Below are 17,197 nucleotides of genomic sequence, written 5' to 3'. Positions count from 1 at the left end.
CTTTTAGCAGAGGTCATTACATAGAGGTCTCTACTTTGACCTTTGATCTATAAAAGTTGAAACTAGTTCAAGGTCACTGCACATTCCTCTATGAACAGAAAGAGTATGGATGAATTTTGAGCCCAACATGGTCAAAACGAAATATGCTTTAAAAAAATACATGGGAAATAGTACAATTGTATATCGTACAGCAATAGACAGATGGTTACTACCAAGGATATTACCAAGAGGTTACATGTATTTTACCTTGACCTTTGATCCCGTAAATTGGTTCAAGGTCACTTTACAGCCTCCATCAACAGACATTGTATGGGTAAAGCTTCAACCCAACAACGTCATTGTGAAAGGAAATAAGGTCCATACTAATGGAACCAGTGAAGGGAGATCTAACATTATAAGGCACACAAATAGCGGAGTCCTAGCTATTGAATTGCTGCATAGCTTAAGGTGGCTCACTACACCTTGAAATATTTTCTCAAATCAGCAGAAAATTACTGGATGATGATAGATATCATAATCGATAAGAAGTATTTAAGTCAAATAGGCAAAAAATGTGCAATTTTGGATGAAAAATTACATTTTCGAAAATTTAATTCAGTAAACAAGAACAAAAGCTCCAGATGGATTCGAACTTGTGATCTGCAGATCCGAAGCCATATACTTTAGCCACTGAGTTACAATGATATACAACCAAATCGAACGATAAAAACAGTTTTACAAAATATTTAAATTGCCATCTTGTGACGTAGTTTCTTAAAAAGTATAAGAGGTACCTTAATGTATATTGTTGTGTTTCAACAGCAAATTTAATTGGAATTTGATATGAGTAAATCAAGAACAATACTTGTTTGGTTTTTTACAAATCATTTTATATCACATACTTGCACATAGAAAAGTAAACATTAATTCATTATGAAATTAATATTTGTTGGGGTTTTTGCCCTAAAAATAAGTCTTAACAAAATGAAGAGTAACAATAAATTTCACTCATACCAGTACATGTATCACTTACACAGTATTAGTTAAATTACAAGTACAATGTAATAATATTGATACAAATTCTTCTGTTAATAAAAACAGTATGTTTTAACTGAACAAAAATCTTAACCACATTTCTATCCTTAGTTAATGTTCCTAATCTCTGTGTGTTTTATAACACACTCAAATACAGTGATGTATGATTATAATATTAAGATCCACCACCCCATGAAAGCACAAACAAAATGATTGACACTCCAATATCTTCATTAAAGTGGATTCTACTCTGAACAAATCCTCTGTACTTAAAAAATGATTTGTGTACAGATTTAAAAATATTCTTGAGAATTGAAGTTCTGTGATTAATCTAGCATATGATAATTTATGCCAGAACTTGATTGTAATGGATTTCACATTGCAGCTTAATCCTCATTTAGAAGTATATGCCACATTTTCTAGGCAAGACAAGTTTGGAAGACCAGACACAATAGGATTTAGCTGTTCACTGCACTATCATCAGAAGCATTTAAAAACAGAAAATTGTAGGTTCTCTGAATACATGCATTCCTTTTTACTTAAAAGTGGCAAGAGCTTATTGAATGAAAGTAAATTTAATTTAGTTGATGTTAAAAATATAAATCACAACCAAATGAAAGAGATGTAAGGATACTAAAACATTCACACACATGCATTGTTTGATCATACTTGTATATATTTAGTGAGTTTTAAGCATTATAACAACAAGTACATGTATTATGTAGGTAATAAAAAAAAGTGATCTTTTCGTGGTTAAGGTAAAGCTTTCTGTTCATTAAACAACTTTTAAATGAAGTAATTTAATTATGCATGCTTTTCAAAATTTAAAGTTGAACTTTATATGTATGAGTAATGAACTTTGTGTTCCCTTGAGCATGCTGGAATTACATACGTCAAAACAATATCTCTTTTAAAACCAAAGTAGCATATTTCTGTCTGTCTTGGACATGAATCAGAAAAATAATTATTTTAAAAATTCGAAAAGAATTTAAGTTAAAATTAGTCAAAAACATTAAAAGCACTGAAGACTAAACAAAAACTTCACACATATAATGGTTATCACATTTAAAAAAGAAACAGTTTATATAGCAAATTGTGATGGAAAAAAAATAGCAAAACTTCCGCAAAATTGAATAACAAAACAATGAATACAGTACATATTTCAAGAGCAGTCAAGTGTAGCTCTCCGCTAATCAACTCGGGTTGAAATTCCAAACACATGTCTGTCATTTTGGAAATAAAAAAACTTTTGAAAAGAATACTGTCTCTCAGTCATATACATGTTTTTGGTTTAAATTAAGAAGGAAATTGTAAGTTATTTAATTTTGTTTCTAATCCCTTTGTATGTAAACTTAGGCAATTAATACATATACAATATGTTAAATCTTGACAATGAACTCAAGTACTTATGAGGCTGTGATACATAAATGAAGGACATATAAATCATGACTAAACATTGAATTTTTTTTGTATGGCAATAGGTACCAGCCCCTGAACAAAAACAAAGAACGCTTTCTTGGAGATATATATAAATAAATCTAGTACTTACACAAAATCTATTTGACACTATATACATAAACATTGCATTACATGCCTCTTTTCAAAATTCTGAACTGGAGTAAAAAAAAACATTTACTACAAAACTCATTTTTATATAAAACTATGAAATCTTGCATTGAAAAAAAAACATGCAGAAATATAGAATATATTTATTCCATGACTCTATTATCTGAAGACAAAAATTCAGGTACTGTATGGATTTTTGTAGGCTTAATTAGCTCTAATAATACCAGTTTTAAGATTCCAAACACCATGTACATAGTCATGTAAAAAACATGCATTTGAACTGCTCTGCAGTGTTATACCATCTTAAATGTAAAACGGACTACATGTGCTGTTGATCTTGTATTACTGAAATCAGTATTAAAAGACAAACATACACGTAATGGGATGTTTAAAACCACTGGTACATCTATAGCCATTACCTGGTCTTTAGACAGGTACATATTATACAGGGATCAATAAAATAAACATCTACTTCTATGAGTAAGTTAGAGAAAAACAACCACAAACTTGCAGCAATTTCAGAGTTGAAATGATTATAAACTGGTACATTCTTATATTGGATATGACATGCACTCGTAAGTTACCTTTGTAGTCTCGTAAGTAAAAAGCTCTTCAGTTTTTTTGGATGTACATGTACACAATTTTTACATTTCATTCAAAATTCATAGACTGACAATCATGTGAATAAGGAATTCAGGATGTGCAAATCGCAGCATAAATTTAAATGAAGAAAATGAATAAACTGGCATAGAAAAACAAGCAGTTTATAAAATGAGTTAATACATGCATGTACACATAAAATTGCTGCCCTCTTTTGATCTCTCTGGTAGTGCTTACTACATGTACTTAAAGCAATTATTGTGCATCCACTCTTAGATTAATAATCTAATAAATTGTTTCAGTTTTGGTCAAGACTTAAGCATACTGTGTATATACATTGTGTAATCTGTTTTGGTTTTTTTTTCTTCAAAATTTAAATGTGTAAAGCATCGTTGTGGTAAAGACATCTGTGTATTATGCATCTTTCATTGTCAGTACTTTAACATGAATGATAAATTTAATATATTAATTTGTATTCTGAAAATTGATAACTAAAGGCAACCTAGCAGGCAATTAGGTAGTGGTTCAATTGATCACATGTCCTTCTGATTTGTCTCCACAGTTTTAACTGGTCAGCAGTTTGTGTAGTTGTTGCTGATTGGTCGAACTAAATATAGAACACTCTCCTGTGAGATGATTGGAAAGTTCTTACTTCTGTGATAAGATATAAGATGAGGCACACTGTCAAATGTGTGATCCTTGGTTCTAACCTGTCAACAGAATCAAATACTGTAGAACCACGCAGAATTAGAGTACACATGTACTATGCAAATAAAGAAAACACTAAAAGACAAACAAGTACAAATGGCGCAACACAATTGATTGGATCAAATATTATCCTGGTCAATTTCCCCAATACAAATTATGGAAGCATCATGTACTATATCATGATTTCTGAATGATAAATTTCAGAATTATATAGGTAGTTTAAATAACCATCACAACATATTTCAAGACATGAATTTAAAATATGTGTAGTAAATTGCTCGATATGTTTTCTTACCACTCCATCTGGATCCACCAATAATAAATGTTTGATCATGCCATTTTGCCTTCCACTCAGAACGAACTGATTAGGGTCACTTGAACTCTTTCTCACCAGAAAGTCCCCATCTTTTTGTAGAAGTTTCTCTGCATGTTTCCTGGGTAAAGCACCGTGATACCACTCCTCAAACATGGGGGCAATGCTCTTAAGGTTACCGGTGGGGTTCGGACTATCTGGGACAGGGGTTCCCTTAATTTGTGGTAGGGTATCACACACTGCTTTGTCCTCGATGGGTTTTTCATGTACACCATTTTGTTTGGATTTGTGTCTTGGGGGAGGTAATTCAGCACTAAAGGGCTCTAAATCATTGAAAATAATTTGTTGTTTTATGGTACACATATTTTTTACCTTTAATTTCTTAACACAATTAAAAAATTTAGACATTGTTAAAAACTTGACTTCAATCATTGGTTTTCAAAACAAAAATTTAGACATTTTCAGAAGATTTGAGCTTTGAAAGCTTGAAGAGTGTATAATTACAAACATAAAAATAATTTTCTAAGATAGCCACACTCAATAGTACAACAGTAATTTTCATATCTAAAGAAGAAAAAGTACATTTTTATTTATTAAAATAAGTTACCCAAGTCAAAAGGATCCTCAACAGACTTGGCTGGTTCCTTGAACCTGGGGGGTGGGGCATCAGGCAGATTACCCACTGGGGGAGATGGGGAAGGAGGATGTCTGGGTGGGAGCTCTATATCAAAGTTCTCTTTGTTGTCATAAACTGCAGGTTTAAAATCAGGGGATGTGGAATTTTCTACAATTCAAATATTTATGAACTTATGCACTCATGACACAAAATATTCCTTAAGCATGATTCAGTACTGCCTGTACATATCACATGTACTTGCACTTTTATGTAACAATTGAAATCTTAAACAATATGGCCAGGACAACAAAAGATGCCTGAAGCTCAGACCTACCCTTGTTATCGTACATATTGGCATCTTTGTCTGACAAATCAATGAGAGGCTGTTCCTTTGGAGTGTCGTACATGGACATCTTGTCTTTCACTGAGGAGTAAACCCCATCACTGACCTACAGAGTACAACATAAATTCTTATGGCTGCAATGCAGGCATCCAATGCAAATATGCATGTTATATGCTCATCAGTTCAAAATTTATTGATATAAGTACTCATTTCTTTACAAGTAATAAGACTGATGTAATGTGATTGAGTGCGACATGTAACTTACAGGGAGGTTGGAAGGAGGCGTGGCATATTCAGCGAGCGGTGCTTTGGATACAGGGGGTGAGGGTGGGCGTGCATCAGGGCGGTCATTATAATACTCGTTCTCATCATCTCCCCAGGCATCAGCCTCAGCCAAGGGACCGTCCGACCTGGTGTAAACATTATAGATTATCTCCTCTGTGAAATTTTTTAAACGTGCAAGCATACTGTGAACCAATGTAGGCTGACATCTATTACACGGCATTCTGTAATGGCTTACCATATTTGTATTACATGACATCTAATAGTAGCATGACATCCAGAAGCCTTATATCATTATACCAATTGTTGTACCCAAAATATTCCTCAGTATAGATAATACATGTACTATAAAAATCAAATTAGCAATTTTTGATTTTCATTGTTACAATTTACCATGGATCATAATGACCCTTAACAGTTTGTCTTCTGTTCATGACAGAAGGGTAGCCGCAAAACTGAAGTCGACATACAAGAGGTAGTGAATACTGTAATGCTTATATGCTGCGTCCTGTGCACAAATGAGCATTTAAGCTTAGTGTTGCATATTTTATGTAAAGCTTACATTTGGTTTCTCCGAAACGACAGAATAAAGACCACTCTCATCAAATAATGCACCTTCACTAAAAGGATCAGTACTGCTATAAAAAACATATGAAGTTTATATAAACATTTATACCTAGATCATGGGCAGGTTCTTACCATCTCACAAAATCTCTGAAAATGTCAAATTAGTGGTTACCTTTGACATCTTAACGTTTTATCTTTGTTTGCTTACCTATCAGGAATTTCCATGGCCTTGGGTTGGTTTTTCAGATACTCCTTAAATCGCAGTTCGAATGCTTGCCCAATGGTTGTAATGACGTCCTCCGACAGCCCCCCTCCACATTCCAACACATGGCAGGCCCGACCATTCACCAGATCCTTGGCTACATAGGACACAAAATCCAGAGTCTCCTGAAAATACAATGACCACGGTATCATCAAAGTATAGATACCAAATGAAACTATCTTCTCATCAAAAACACTGATAATACGATGCAAAACAAAGTGGAAAGTGTTCATCCTTATATTTCAACTCACTGCATCTCCTCCTGATGCAAACGAGATCCCTGGCATCTGATGTGAGGCAATTATCTGTAGTAAACATGAAATGTTTTAGAATCAGTATATCTTTTGGTAAGTAAATGTACAAAGCTCAAAAAATGAGTTTATAAGTGATATTATGGTATCTAATGTAATTCTCCCTTTTCATGGCTCTGAATATTTAGATATTGCAAAAACATGATCAATTTATATAAAAAAAAAAAACATAATTAAATGTACATCATTTTTACATTTTAAATAGGCCGCACTTGAAATAGTCTTTGTTATGAAGTTTTAAAAAGAAGGCCATTATTAAGTAGAAGAATGCATTTTCAATAAATATACTGCAACATGACTGTTTATTAATCTAAAATGTTTATCACCAAATATATTTAATATTTACATGGCAAAATGATGTCATTTTATTGCATCAGTATGTCATAAAGGTAAACTATGTACAAAGTGTATATATAATTGTATTACATAACAATGTACAAAGTGTATAGTTGTATTACATGACAAACTTCAAGAGCCAGTATTAGTTTTTTAAATAATTTGTATGACTGAATTACCTCCCCTGATTCCATGATCATAAGGTTGAGACATTCTGTAGATATTGTAAGGTTGACATTGGAACCAGCATATTGTAAAATTGGCTTCTCTCCTAACATTTTAGTCAACTTCTTATCAATCTAAAACAAACATAATGAAAAAAAAATAAAATGTTCAAGTAATTTTCCTCTAACTAATCATGTTTTTTTGGTGGGTTTTTTTTTTTTTTACTCTTGATAGATAGTACATGTACATATACTTCCTCATGCAATTTTAGCAAACATCTCTATAAAAGTAATTTGTACAGGGAAGATTTTTATTCAAAGAAACAAATGTCACAATGATCTAAATATACATGCAGGGCGCCAAATGTTGTAGGTCATTTTTTAATTTGTGATCTTTCACAGAAAACCCTTGTTATAGATACAACAAAAGTTCAGGGTTTGCTTGGAGGGAAATATAATAATAACTCATCCAGGTCTTGAATTAATAGACTTTATAATACAATGTACCTTCATGATATTTTTGTGACAGAGATACGGTAATTACAAAATATAAGGTACCTTTCTTTTCTTGGCTGTTTTGAGGCCAGCGGCCTCACATACTCTGTTGATTGCTTCCCTGTAAAAAACAAAAGGTATATCAAAATTCACTCGAAATTGCCATGAAAAGCTGCACATATTATAGTGACATTTTAAAATTACCAACCCATCCCTTTTAAACTGAAAACATTACAAATGAATATATCATGCATTACATGTATTTGACTGTAAAATAATGTTTGATCAAACCTGGCGAGTGCAGTTCTTGTCTCAAAATCCAAAGACCTCATAGATTCTTTGACTTCTATACAACCAATATACTGAAATGAAGAAGAAAAATCAATGAATACATTTTTATTTTTATCGCTGAAGAAATGGTTACAACTAATATGAGGTACTTAACCATAAAGTTGGATACTGATTATTGATGAATGTACAAAGCACAGATTTACTTAGGAAAAACAACCACAGCAGTAAACATAGATCTATACAAGTGTTCTACCTTCCCACTTGAATGGGAATCAAACTCCGAGATATCTGGTAAATAAAGAGCGAACACGGACAGCAGCTTTACTAAAAACACATCTTTCAGCCTAACTTAACAGGTAAATTAAAAAATGCACTTGTCCATAAAAAAAAATGAATTCAAAAGTTTTAATTTTGATTCCATGGCAAACAATTCATTTTTGCTATACAAGATGAAATATGTAAGGTGATATAAAGATATAAATAATCATCTTTTTTCCCACGGCTTATCATTACATGTATTATAATTATCACATTGACTGAATGACTTACATCTATTCCTGTCACCGTGCAATGTTTGGTTCACAGGAAGGACAATGAAGCAATATACCCACATTCTACACCAGCTAGAGCTTGGTTGTGAAACTGATTCAACTCTACGGCTTTTAAAGTACCTCTTTGAATTAATTAAGCTACTAAAATATCATTTGCAATACTAACAATAAATTAATATCTATCAGGCTTTTTCCTGATTTGTACGATCAGCTTTATATAAGGAATAAGGAATCATTCTTGAGTATTATGAGGTGATAGTTTTGGTCGGGGCGTGATCAAATCCAATAAAGCCCGAAGGGCTTTATGATAGATTTGATTACGCCGCGACAGAAATTATCACCTCATAATATTCAAAGAATGATTCCTTATTACTTATATTTATATAATTTTAAACCATCCTATGATTAAATATCTAAATATAAATAAGCAAACCCTGCTGGCGCCTCAATTTGGCTTTATGAGTTATATAGTACAAAATCGATACGTAGTGTTATCACAGGCAAAGATACTGAAGAATGTAAATATATTTCATTAAGAGTCATGTAGTTTTATTGAAAACTAATCTAATCAATGACAATTAATTTGTGTAACATTATAAACAAGGTTCAACAACTATGTCCAATTAATGATATCATGCTAACATATATACTGATATAAATTGTCAAATTACACATCCTAGGTTTCTCTACTTAAAATTCATACTTTGTATCAATAAAATTAAAAATATGCCACGGTATTTTGATAATGCACACACCATACAAAGGATGGTATTGACGTGCCTTTTAATTATCAAACAATTGCCCAAAATATTTTTTTGTTCATGACTATAAATAAAATGTAAATTCTTGAAATTAGCCGCAAACAACCCCTATATCCTTGATAAAACATTACGAAAAAAAAATTATGTGTAAATAACAATGCAGGCCTTGTGATCCTGCATTTATAGTTGAGTATAGACGTTAAGTGTAAAATTCACTTCCTGGAACTATTCATCATGATTTCATATATAAATAGCAACGGCTGTTTACTAACACATTGCATGTGTGCCCTTTACATAATAGATATCCAGCTGACGACAATGATTATATGATCTGAAAATCTACATTATGTCAATCTGGTCTTAAGCAAACAGCTTTATCTTTCAAATCTGAGCTAAATAAGACACTAAGTATTTGTTAAAACGGTCTCTCTTTTTACTCATCCTGAAATGTATTCTATAAGACTCAAAGTATATCCGCACTTTCAAAAAATAGTTTCAAATTTTTCATGATAAAATGAATCATGTATGGTAACAAAATGTTGTATAAATTTTTTCCTATAAAGAATTAGTATGGTAAATGATCCTGATCCTGTACATGCTAGAGTTTTAAAATTTCTGAATTGATCTGTGTAACAGGTTGGGCACTGCAGCTATAGTCACTTATGATTCATTAAAACCAAGTACGAGGTGACCTAGTTTAGAGTTAGATATATTTGACATGATCCATGTAAAACTTGTGACCACCACAGTTTTGTACATCATATATTGTATATTCAACAGGTTTTGTTTTCAATAACACTTCCTACACTTACCATGCTTACATACTGGTACATGCCATTGATCATACTCTCCTATTCTATTTCATACAAATATAAAATATACTAATTCTTTTGTAATTTTTTACCATTCAATCATATTACCATACTAATACCAAGTAATTCAGATAACAGACTATCATTAAACTTCATGCACTGCCTGTTTTCATTGCTGTTACATTCTACTAGTCTACATGTAAATAATGTGACTTTTTTTAAAATTATCAATACAGGAATTATTTACGTCATATGTGAATGACTGTAAAAACAAGACTTCAGTAGCTCACTCCTTATATGTATTTTCCATATAATGACGTGTAATAAAACTGAAATCAAAACCAGTTCGTTTATTTATACATGTAGTATACTTACTCGAACTCCATAACAAATGCCGGCCTCCTTGTCCAGCTGGAAGTCCGGGTGGATCCATCCCCTATCAGGTTTGTTCATAAAACTGCCCGACTTGGACCATTCTGAGGATTTCCCCTTCTTCCTGTGTTTGTCTGCCTTGGATGCCATTCTGTGTTTCATAAAGAAGATTTTCATCAAGTATCTGTACAGTAATTTCTTCATTGTATCACTATCAAATACTACATATACATTGTTCTATTCAATTGTTTCTCATAATCCTGTATCCTTTATATGAATTACTACAAGGAATTAGATCTGAAGTATTTATAGGTACTGTTAATGATGTCCACACAAAATCTTTAAAAATAAGTGAAATATGGTACACATGTTATGTAACATGTGTACCGTAACGATGATATACTAGAATACAGCATATTTCATAAAAGTCATTGATATACTGGTGTGTACACAACTATACTGGTATTTATCAATACAAGATGTCAAAAAGACAAAATACATACATATATTTGTAAAAAAGAAAAAAAAATTAACAATAGAAATTTGTAAAATATGAAATTCATGCCAACATGCATAATAAATTATATGAATTTCCTTACAATAAATAGACAGCATTCTATGTATACTTTGTTTACCTAATTTTGACTTTAATTAATCCCAGCCACATGTTACACGAAGAGTAAATACCTCTTTACATCAACAAAATAGACATCACCATAGACCAATGGGGATTAACCAATAAACTATTGACTTCAGAATGCACAAACATGTGCATAGCTTCTGTTCATTCTTGTGCATTTCTGTGGCATAATAAATTGCATAATGAACCCATGATGCATAAAATGCACATAGTATGATACATCTTAGATCTTAAGTACCAATCCACTTTAAAGTGAAAATCTGTGGAAGGCCAAATTTAGTATTACTTCCACCTCCACTCAGTGAGAAAGTGCTATCAATACTATCTACTGTTTGTACTGTGGCTAAATATTTCTGGATATTGATCCTTATAAACACTGAAAAATCATAAATTACATCTACTGGTACTACATATTATAGAAGTACCTTAGAAATATGAATAATACATTTTGAAAATATAAAATTAATATGTTTTAAATTTTTAATAGTGCTATATATACATGTATATTTTCAAGCATAAAAGTACTTACTAAATGATTAATACATGTAGTTACATGTACTATAAAATGTAACATGTATACCCGGTAATACATGTATAAATGTATTAGATGTATATATATTTATGCACACACTAAATACTCTTTGTATGTGTACCACTAAAGAAAGAAGCATTGTTGTAGAGACATTTTACTCAGGTTATATAATATCTAGTTCAGGAGATACTTGATTGTTTCAAATGTCACCTTTCTGGGTCCATCTCTGAGCCAAAAAAATCTGATAAAGCAGCTGTAAGTTATCCACTACGAGTGATCTCAGTTTTGCATGTACTACAATACATGTTTATCAAAATAATTTTACAAGCAAATGAACTGCGCATTATCAAGTACATTCTACTACCAGTATGTCAACCATTAAATGGACCCACTGCCCCCCCCCCCTTTCATGAATCCTCAGTCCTAAAACTGAATATTATCATGGTCAGTGTCTTAGTGATGAATTTCCCACCCCTCCCTCTCCCATTATCTCCAGCTTGTACAATAAAACCCGTCCATAAATCTACTTGACCATGACAAGTTCAGTGATGTGGAAACTAAAAATCAAACATCTATCTAATTAAGGAGCTTTTCCTTATGGCTAAGGCAAATTGGGAATTCCCAAGCCGTGTCTAATAAAGCATGATATACATTAGTGCATGATATATATTAGTGCGTGATATCAAGATTTCTACTAGCAAATACTTATATTTTTTATGAGGTACTTGTTTAAGAATATTCTTAACATTGAAACAACAATTTCAGATGTAAAAATCCACAGGGTGACAGTTTAACTTAAGGTACTAGTATTTTAGAATTACTAATCATATGAAATCAAAGGGCTTGTTGGCTCAAGCATATGTGTACCAGATAACCCATTAAATCACAGATAGGACTGTTAATGATTCCTTTCATGTTTTATTGCAGTAGCTAGAGCTAGAACACAGATCTACACAAATTTCATTCTATGAAGCATGTAGGTAAAATGTTAGTCAGTTCTTTAGTTTTTGTGATAGATACTGACAAATTACAGACAACCTGCAATATGGTCATTTCGCTCCAGCCAACTCATCCATACTTTCTGAGCAACCCCTAACCCATTTCTTTACAAAGTCACCCAATACACTTCAATACAAACTACGTACTGATACAAACATAGTTTCATATCACAACATTTTTATCTGAAACTTTATCTTTTTAACCGCTTTATTATAGAGTGTGTCTATAGCATGCTACCCTGATTACCAACCTAAAAATATTTGGATTGGATAATTGGATAATCAATTCCCCTATATTTGTGGATTTAAAAGGAATCCATCATTGTGACTGTAAGAGAATTGCTTCAGTACAACTGCTTAGAGTGAAATAAATCTGTATCATGTACCAAGTGGAATTATCCAAATACCATGATCACACCGATACAGCCATGCACAGGACATTCAAGTTTTCATCTGCAGAATGAACAGCTAACCCATAGGGCTTGTTACACCTACATGAGTGCAAATTATACAGGGACTCATGGTACAGTTCTTCAGGATACAAATCCTCTAGAATACCATATTGTTTCAGTTGTAAAAATTGCTTATATGATTGCATAGATAGTGTACAGTACATGTACTACATTTGTGGTACTAGTATTTGATATTCTTATTAATATAAGAGTAAATTATTTACACTTGAATTAAACTTTTTATAATATTTATCATTTTTGATGGTTCAAGTAAAATGTTACATTGACATAGGAGAAAGTTGGTCATTTGATGAGTTCTAGCTTTTATTGTGGTTGTGAAAAGTTAGCAAAATATAGGTGGCAAGTAAAATTCATGCAGGGTGTTGGGAACGAGTTGACATTGAGGAAAACTGTCTTGCATCCATATATATAAAACCTTTAATTTCATAACAACCCCTGAAAAGCTCCTGAAAAATCTCTAATTGAACAATAAACTATTAAAGTAAAATTGAAATCCCTGAATTTTTTACATATATATCAATATTCAACGTATAGAAAGAGAAGAAAAAGAATTTTACAAAAAAATGTACAGCAATTAAAGGGACAAACTACATTAGCTTGTCTTTCATAACATTTAAGAAAATAACTGGCTTCTTATAATCTTGTCCATATTCAATAATATACAGGGTATAATACACAAAGGACAAAAGCAAGACTCAAAACATGAATAATGTCTTATATCATGTAAAACAGAATGCCAGGGGCTGTGTGGGCATGGTCAGATAATTTGTCAGACTGCTGACAACAGATTTTTAAAATTGATAAGAAATAAACACAACATATAATGAAGTTATTTGGGAATACACACTCTTTGTTTATCTCTATACTAAATAGCACATCATATAACGTTAAAGTACAACAGTGGTTCAAATCTGTTAGTGTTACACCGAAAGTACCCTTTAATCAGTTCCTGACCCGCATTTTTATGGAACATCAAATTTAGCACATATAGAAATATATGACAACAATTCTACCCAGTTAAAAGTAAGTATGTCGGTATTTTGCATTCATTCTTCACTCTGGTTAAAATATAATTTACATTAATGAATAAAATACAGGAGTTTTTTTTCTTCTTTCTTTTCTGTGAAAAAAAGGATATTTTACCCTAAGAATTTATTTTAAAACATAAAAGATTAATGTCAAATAATGTAAACTTTACCTTTATTTTATCTGACTCATGCTGACATCAATAACATCCACAAAGTAAATAAAAACACAGCAATACACTGTACTGTCTGTAGAAGAACTATTTTAATACGGAAGTGTCTTACTCATTGACACATGCGCGGTAGCGCTGTGGTGTAAATCATACCACCAACCTTTATTTTTCCGGAATGCAAAATTTACATTATACTTTCTTCAATAGTAACAATTTAATATTATCATAGATGTTTCTAGAGACTTAAATAGAGCTTAGATATTAAAAGAATATTAAAAGAATTCCAAAAGATTAATATTTTATATAAATTAATGGGAGGGTGGGGGTACTTAAGATGGCCAGGTCCCGACCCTTAAAAATGAAATGATAAACTTTTTAATCATGTTTTATATGAAAAAATATAGATTGGAGAATATACCAAGACCATTTTCTGTATAATTCTAAACCATTTCTTAATTTGAATGCCATTTGATTTTTTAAAGACAAACCCTGCACAGCATAACATAGCTGGCTTTATCCACAGGGGCATCGTATCCGCTCTACACTCTATGACATTTATATAAATAATATATATGTCATGGAGTGTAGAGCGGATACGATGCCCCTGTGCTTTATCCTATTATAGCTAGTGGTTACTTTAGGTTATTTGTGAAGAATTAGATAGATTAAAGTCTATTGGTAAATTTTTACAGAAAGCATTGCCAAAATTTGTATTTCTGAGTCAAATATTGGTTTTCAATCATATGAAAAACTAGAGCAAAGCTCGTGGCAAAGCCACGAGTAGGTCTTCCGTTGTTGCTGCGGGTTAAAAATATATGTAATATGGTGTCAAACGATTATAATGACTAAACTTTCAGTTCTGCTTTTGCTATAAAAACGTGTTGTGATTGAAAGCCTGTATATAAAATGTGTTTTGAACAAGACAGGAAGAAAATGTTTTAGGAAAACTATTTGTCGAACACAGTCTGTGTAATCGTTTCAAAAATTCTATAAAATGTGAGATGTTTAATGGCGAGTTAAATTTTAAAAGGGTAGCAAGCATTGTTATAAACAGTATGTACTCATGATTCATGTCAGGAATTGCAGTTTTTTTTAAAAACCTAACCCGCCTACAAAACACGTAACCTTTTCTCTAAGATAACTTGTTTATTTAAATCTTTCTAAATTTTTGAAGACTATTTGCAAGTTTAAAATTGTTACGTGCTGACAAAATTTAGTAATTAGTCAAAATTGATGGCATCTTTGAGATTTTCTTCAGGGAAATGTGTGTCGTCTGATATTATTTAATGATACGAGTAGATTTGGACATTCAAAATAATATATAATCAGCTAATAAAAAAGATGAGCGGGAGAATTTATGCAAAGGCGAGCATCTAACTTTTACACCAGATGGTGCTGTTTCATAGAGACACCGCTATGTAATGTGAATTTAATAACCTTATATACAGAAATGAATTTTACTTCTCTCGACGATGTAATAATATGCAAAATCCTTATTTTTATGTCAGTGGGTTGACTAATTAAATTAAAAAAAACAACTTCAATTGCGCTTGCGTAAATTGGAATTCTGGGAAGGAATTAGACAGTCCGTGTTAGAGAAATTCGAAGAAGTTATGAAACTGGTCAGTTTCTAGATCAAACTGTGCATTGATGTATTAAAAGACTATCATTGGTATCGTCTGTAGCCATGGTCCGGAATCCGTATGTGCAGTCATACATTGTATGTACATCGATACACCTATACCTCCTCACCTACAGCCATACAAATGAGGGTGCAACCTTCATATACACAAGCATATTAGTATTATAATTCTGGAAACTATTTATCTTGTATTTAATATATTGGGTATTCATTGTTCACATAAAAGCCACCTATATTCCACTGGCTGTAGCTAACCTTGTAAGTAAATTAAGTTGCATTACAACCTCATAATACACAACTTCAATTAAAAGTTGTTTTTTTTAATCAATTTCCATACAATTAGCAATAAATAAAATTCCCAATAACGCACATCTATCTCACTTAAGTGTAACTTTGAGAAGCGCATATATTTTTGGGAGGCAGATATATCGCTATATTATAGCCTGCAAGTCAAGTGAATTATCATGGTCTTTCAAAGAAATAAGAAATCCGTCGACAGTTGCAGTACTTTGATGATGTAGTCGTATTTCCCCAAGAAAAAAATTGTCTTTGTCTTCAAACTTTTAATTATAATATATCATGAATTATTATGTTCATAACTATAAAAGTTTAGCGTGATCAACAGGTTAATTTATTAGCCACATTCTTAGGTTACGATTTCACATCTTTAATGTGAAGATGATTGACTTAGAATAATAGTCTTATTGTTTATAAAAGCACCCTTCCAGTTGTTACTCAATTACATATGTTCTGAGTTGTGTGCGCTGAAGCGACACAAGATCTTCGGTCGCACGTGGCGATTGAATTAACACAGACTGACCGAATAAACACGGGTGGGAAAATTAAACACGTTGAGGAGAAAATGTTACACATGAGAAGAAGTCACCAAAAATGATTTTCGACAGATCTGGATATCTTTTCGCCAATTTAAAAAAATCCAGCGCGAGCACTTGTCAGAGGGGCGGGAGGAGGGGGGACACAGCACTGAGTTCGCTTCCACACTGAAACGAACAACCATGTAGAAAAACTACAGAGTGATTAATATGTGACTGATATAATCTATTAATCTTAAGTTGTTTAAAACTCATGTGAATATTCTTTTAAATAATCATCAAATGCCTCAATTCAGGACAATTCAGGACATTCTTTTATCGTGCTAGCACCTACCGCAAACATGTACATGTAACATGGAACTTTGATTATAATTTGATTTGATTTTTAAACTACCTTGTACGCTATCGTATAATTAAATCAATGCTTAATCAACTGTACAAGTAAAATAAATTTATTTATTTTCGTCTTAAATCTATATAGTTGAAAACATTTAAGAAATAAACAACGTTATTGAGT

General features: G+C 32.1%; 1 protein-coding gene across 1 annotated transcript; it reads right to left on the bottom strand.

The window, feature by feature from the left end:
* Positions 1–844: 844 nt before the first annotated feature.
* On the bottom strand, positions 845–14,328 carry LOC128176230 (SHC-transforming protein 1-like). The gene is made up of 12 exons (XM_052842405.1): positions 14,206–14,328; positions 10,368–10,515; positions 7,869–7,939; positions 7,641–7,698; positions 7,098–7,217; positions 6,523–6,576; positions 6,218–6,396; positions 5,426–5,570; positions 5,152–5,266; positions 4,809–4,985; positions 4,184–4,524; positions 845–3,890 (listed from the first exon to the last, which is right to left on the bottom strand). Exons 2-12 carry the CDS (start codon positions 10,512–10,514, stop codon positions 3,753–3,755), a joined length of 1,545 nt encoding a protein of 514 aa, XP_052698365.1. The 5' UTR covers position 10,515; positions 14,206–14,328; the 3' UTR covers positions 845–3,752.
* Between the last annotated feature and the right edge of the window lie 2,869 nt (positions 14,329–17,197).

The sequence above is a fragment of the Crassostrea angulata genome, chromosome 3 (genome assembly GCF_025612915.1).
Source record: "Crassostrea angulata isolate pt1a10 chromosome 3, ASM2561291v2, whole genome shotgun sequence".
Taxonomy (NCBI): domain Eukaryota; kingdom Metazoa; phylum Mollusca; class Bivalvia; order Ostreida; family Ostreidae; genus Magallana; species Magallana angulata.
The sequence above is the reverse complement of the archived record's forward strand: the minus strand, read 5'-3'. Positions and strand labels throughout refer to the sequence as shown.

What these genes read in the sequence shown, in the direction of transcription:
- LOC128176230 (XM_052842405.1), bottom strand. Translation starts at nt 10,514, where the DNA reads ATGGCATCCAAGGCAGACAAACACAGGAAGAAGGGGAAATCCTCAGAA. An exon ending in TTGCATCAGGAGGAGATGCA is followed by an intron (nt 6,397 to 6,522) that starts GTGAGTTGAAAT and finishes TTGTATTTTCAG; the next exon opens with GAGACTCTGGATTTTGTGTC. An exon ending in TGGTGGATCCAGATGGAGTG is followed by an intron (nt 3,891 to 4,183) that starts GTAAGAAAACAT and finishes TTCTGTTGACAG; the next exon opens with GTTAGAACCAAGGATCACAC.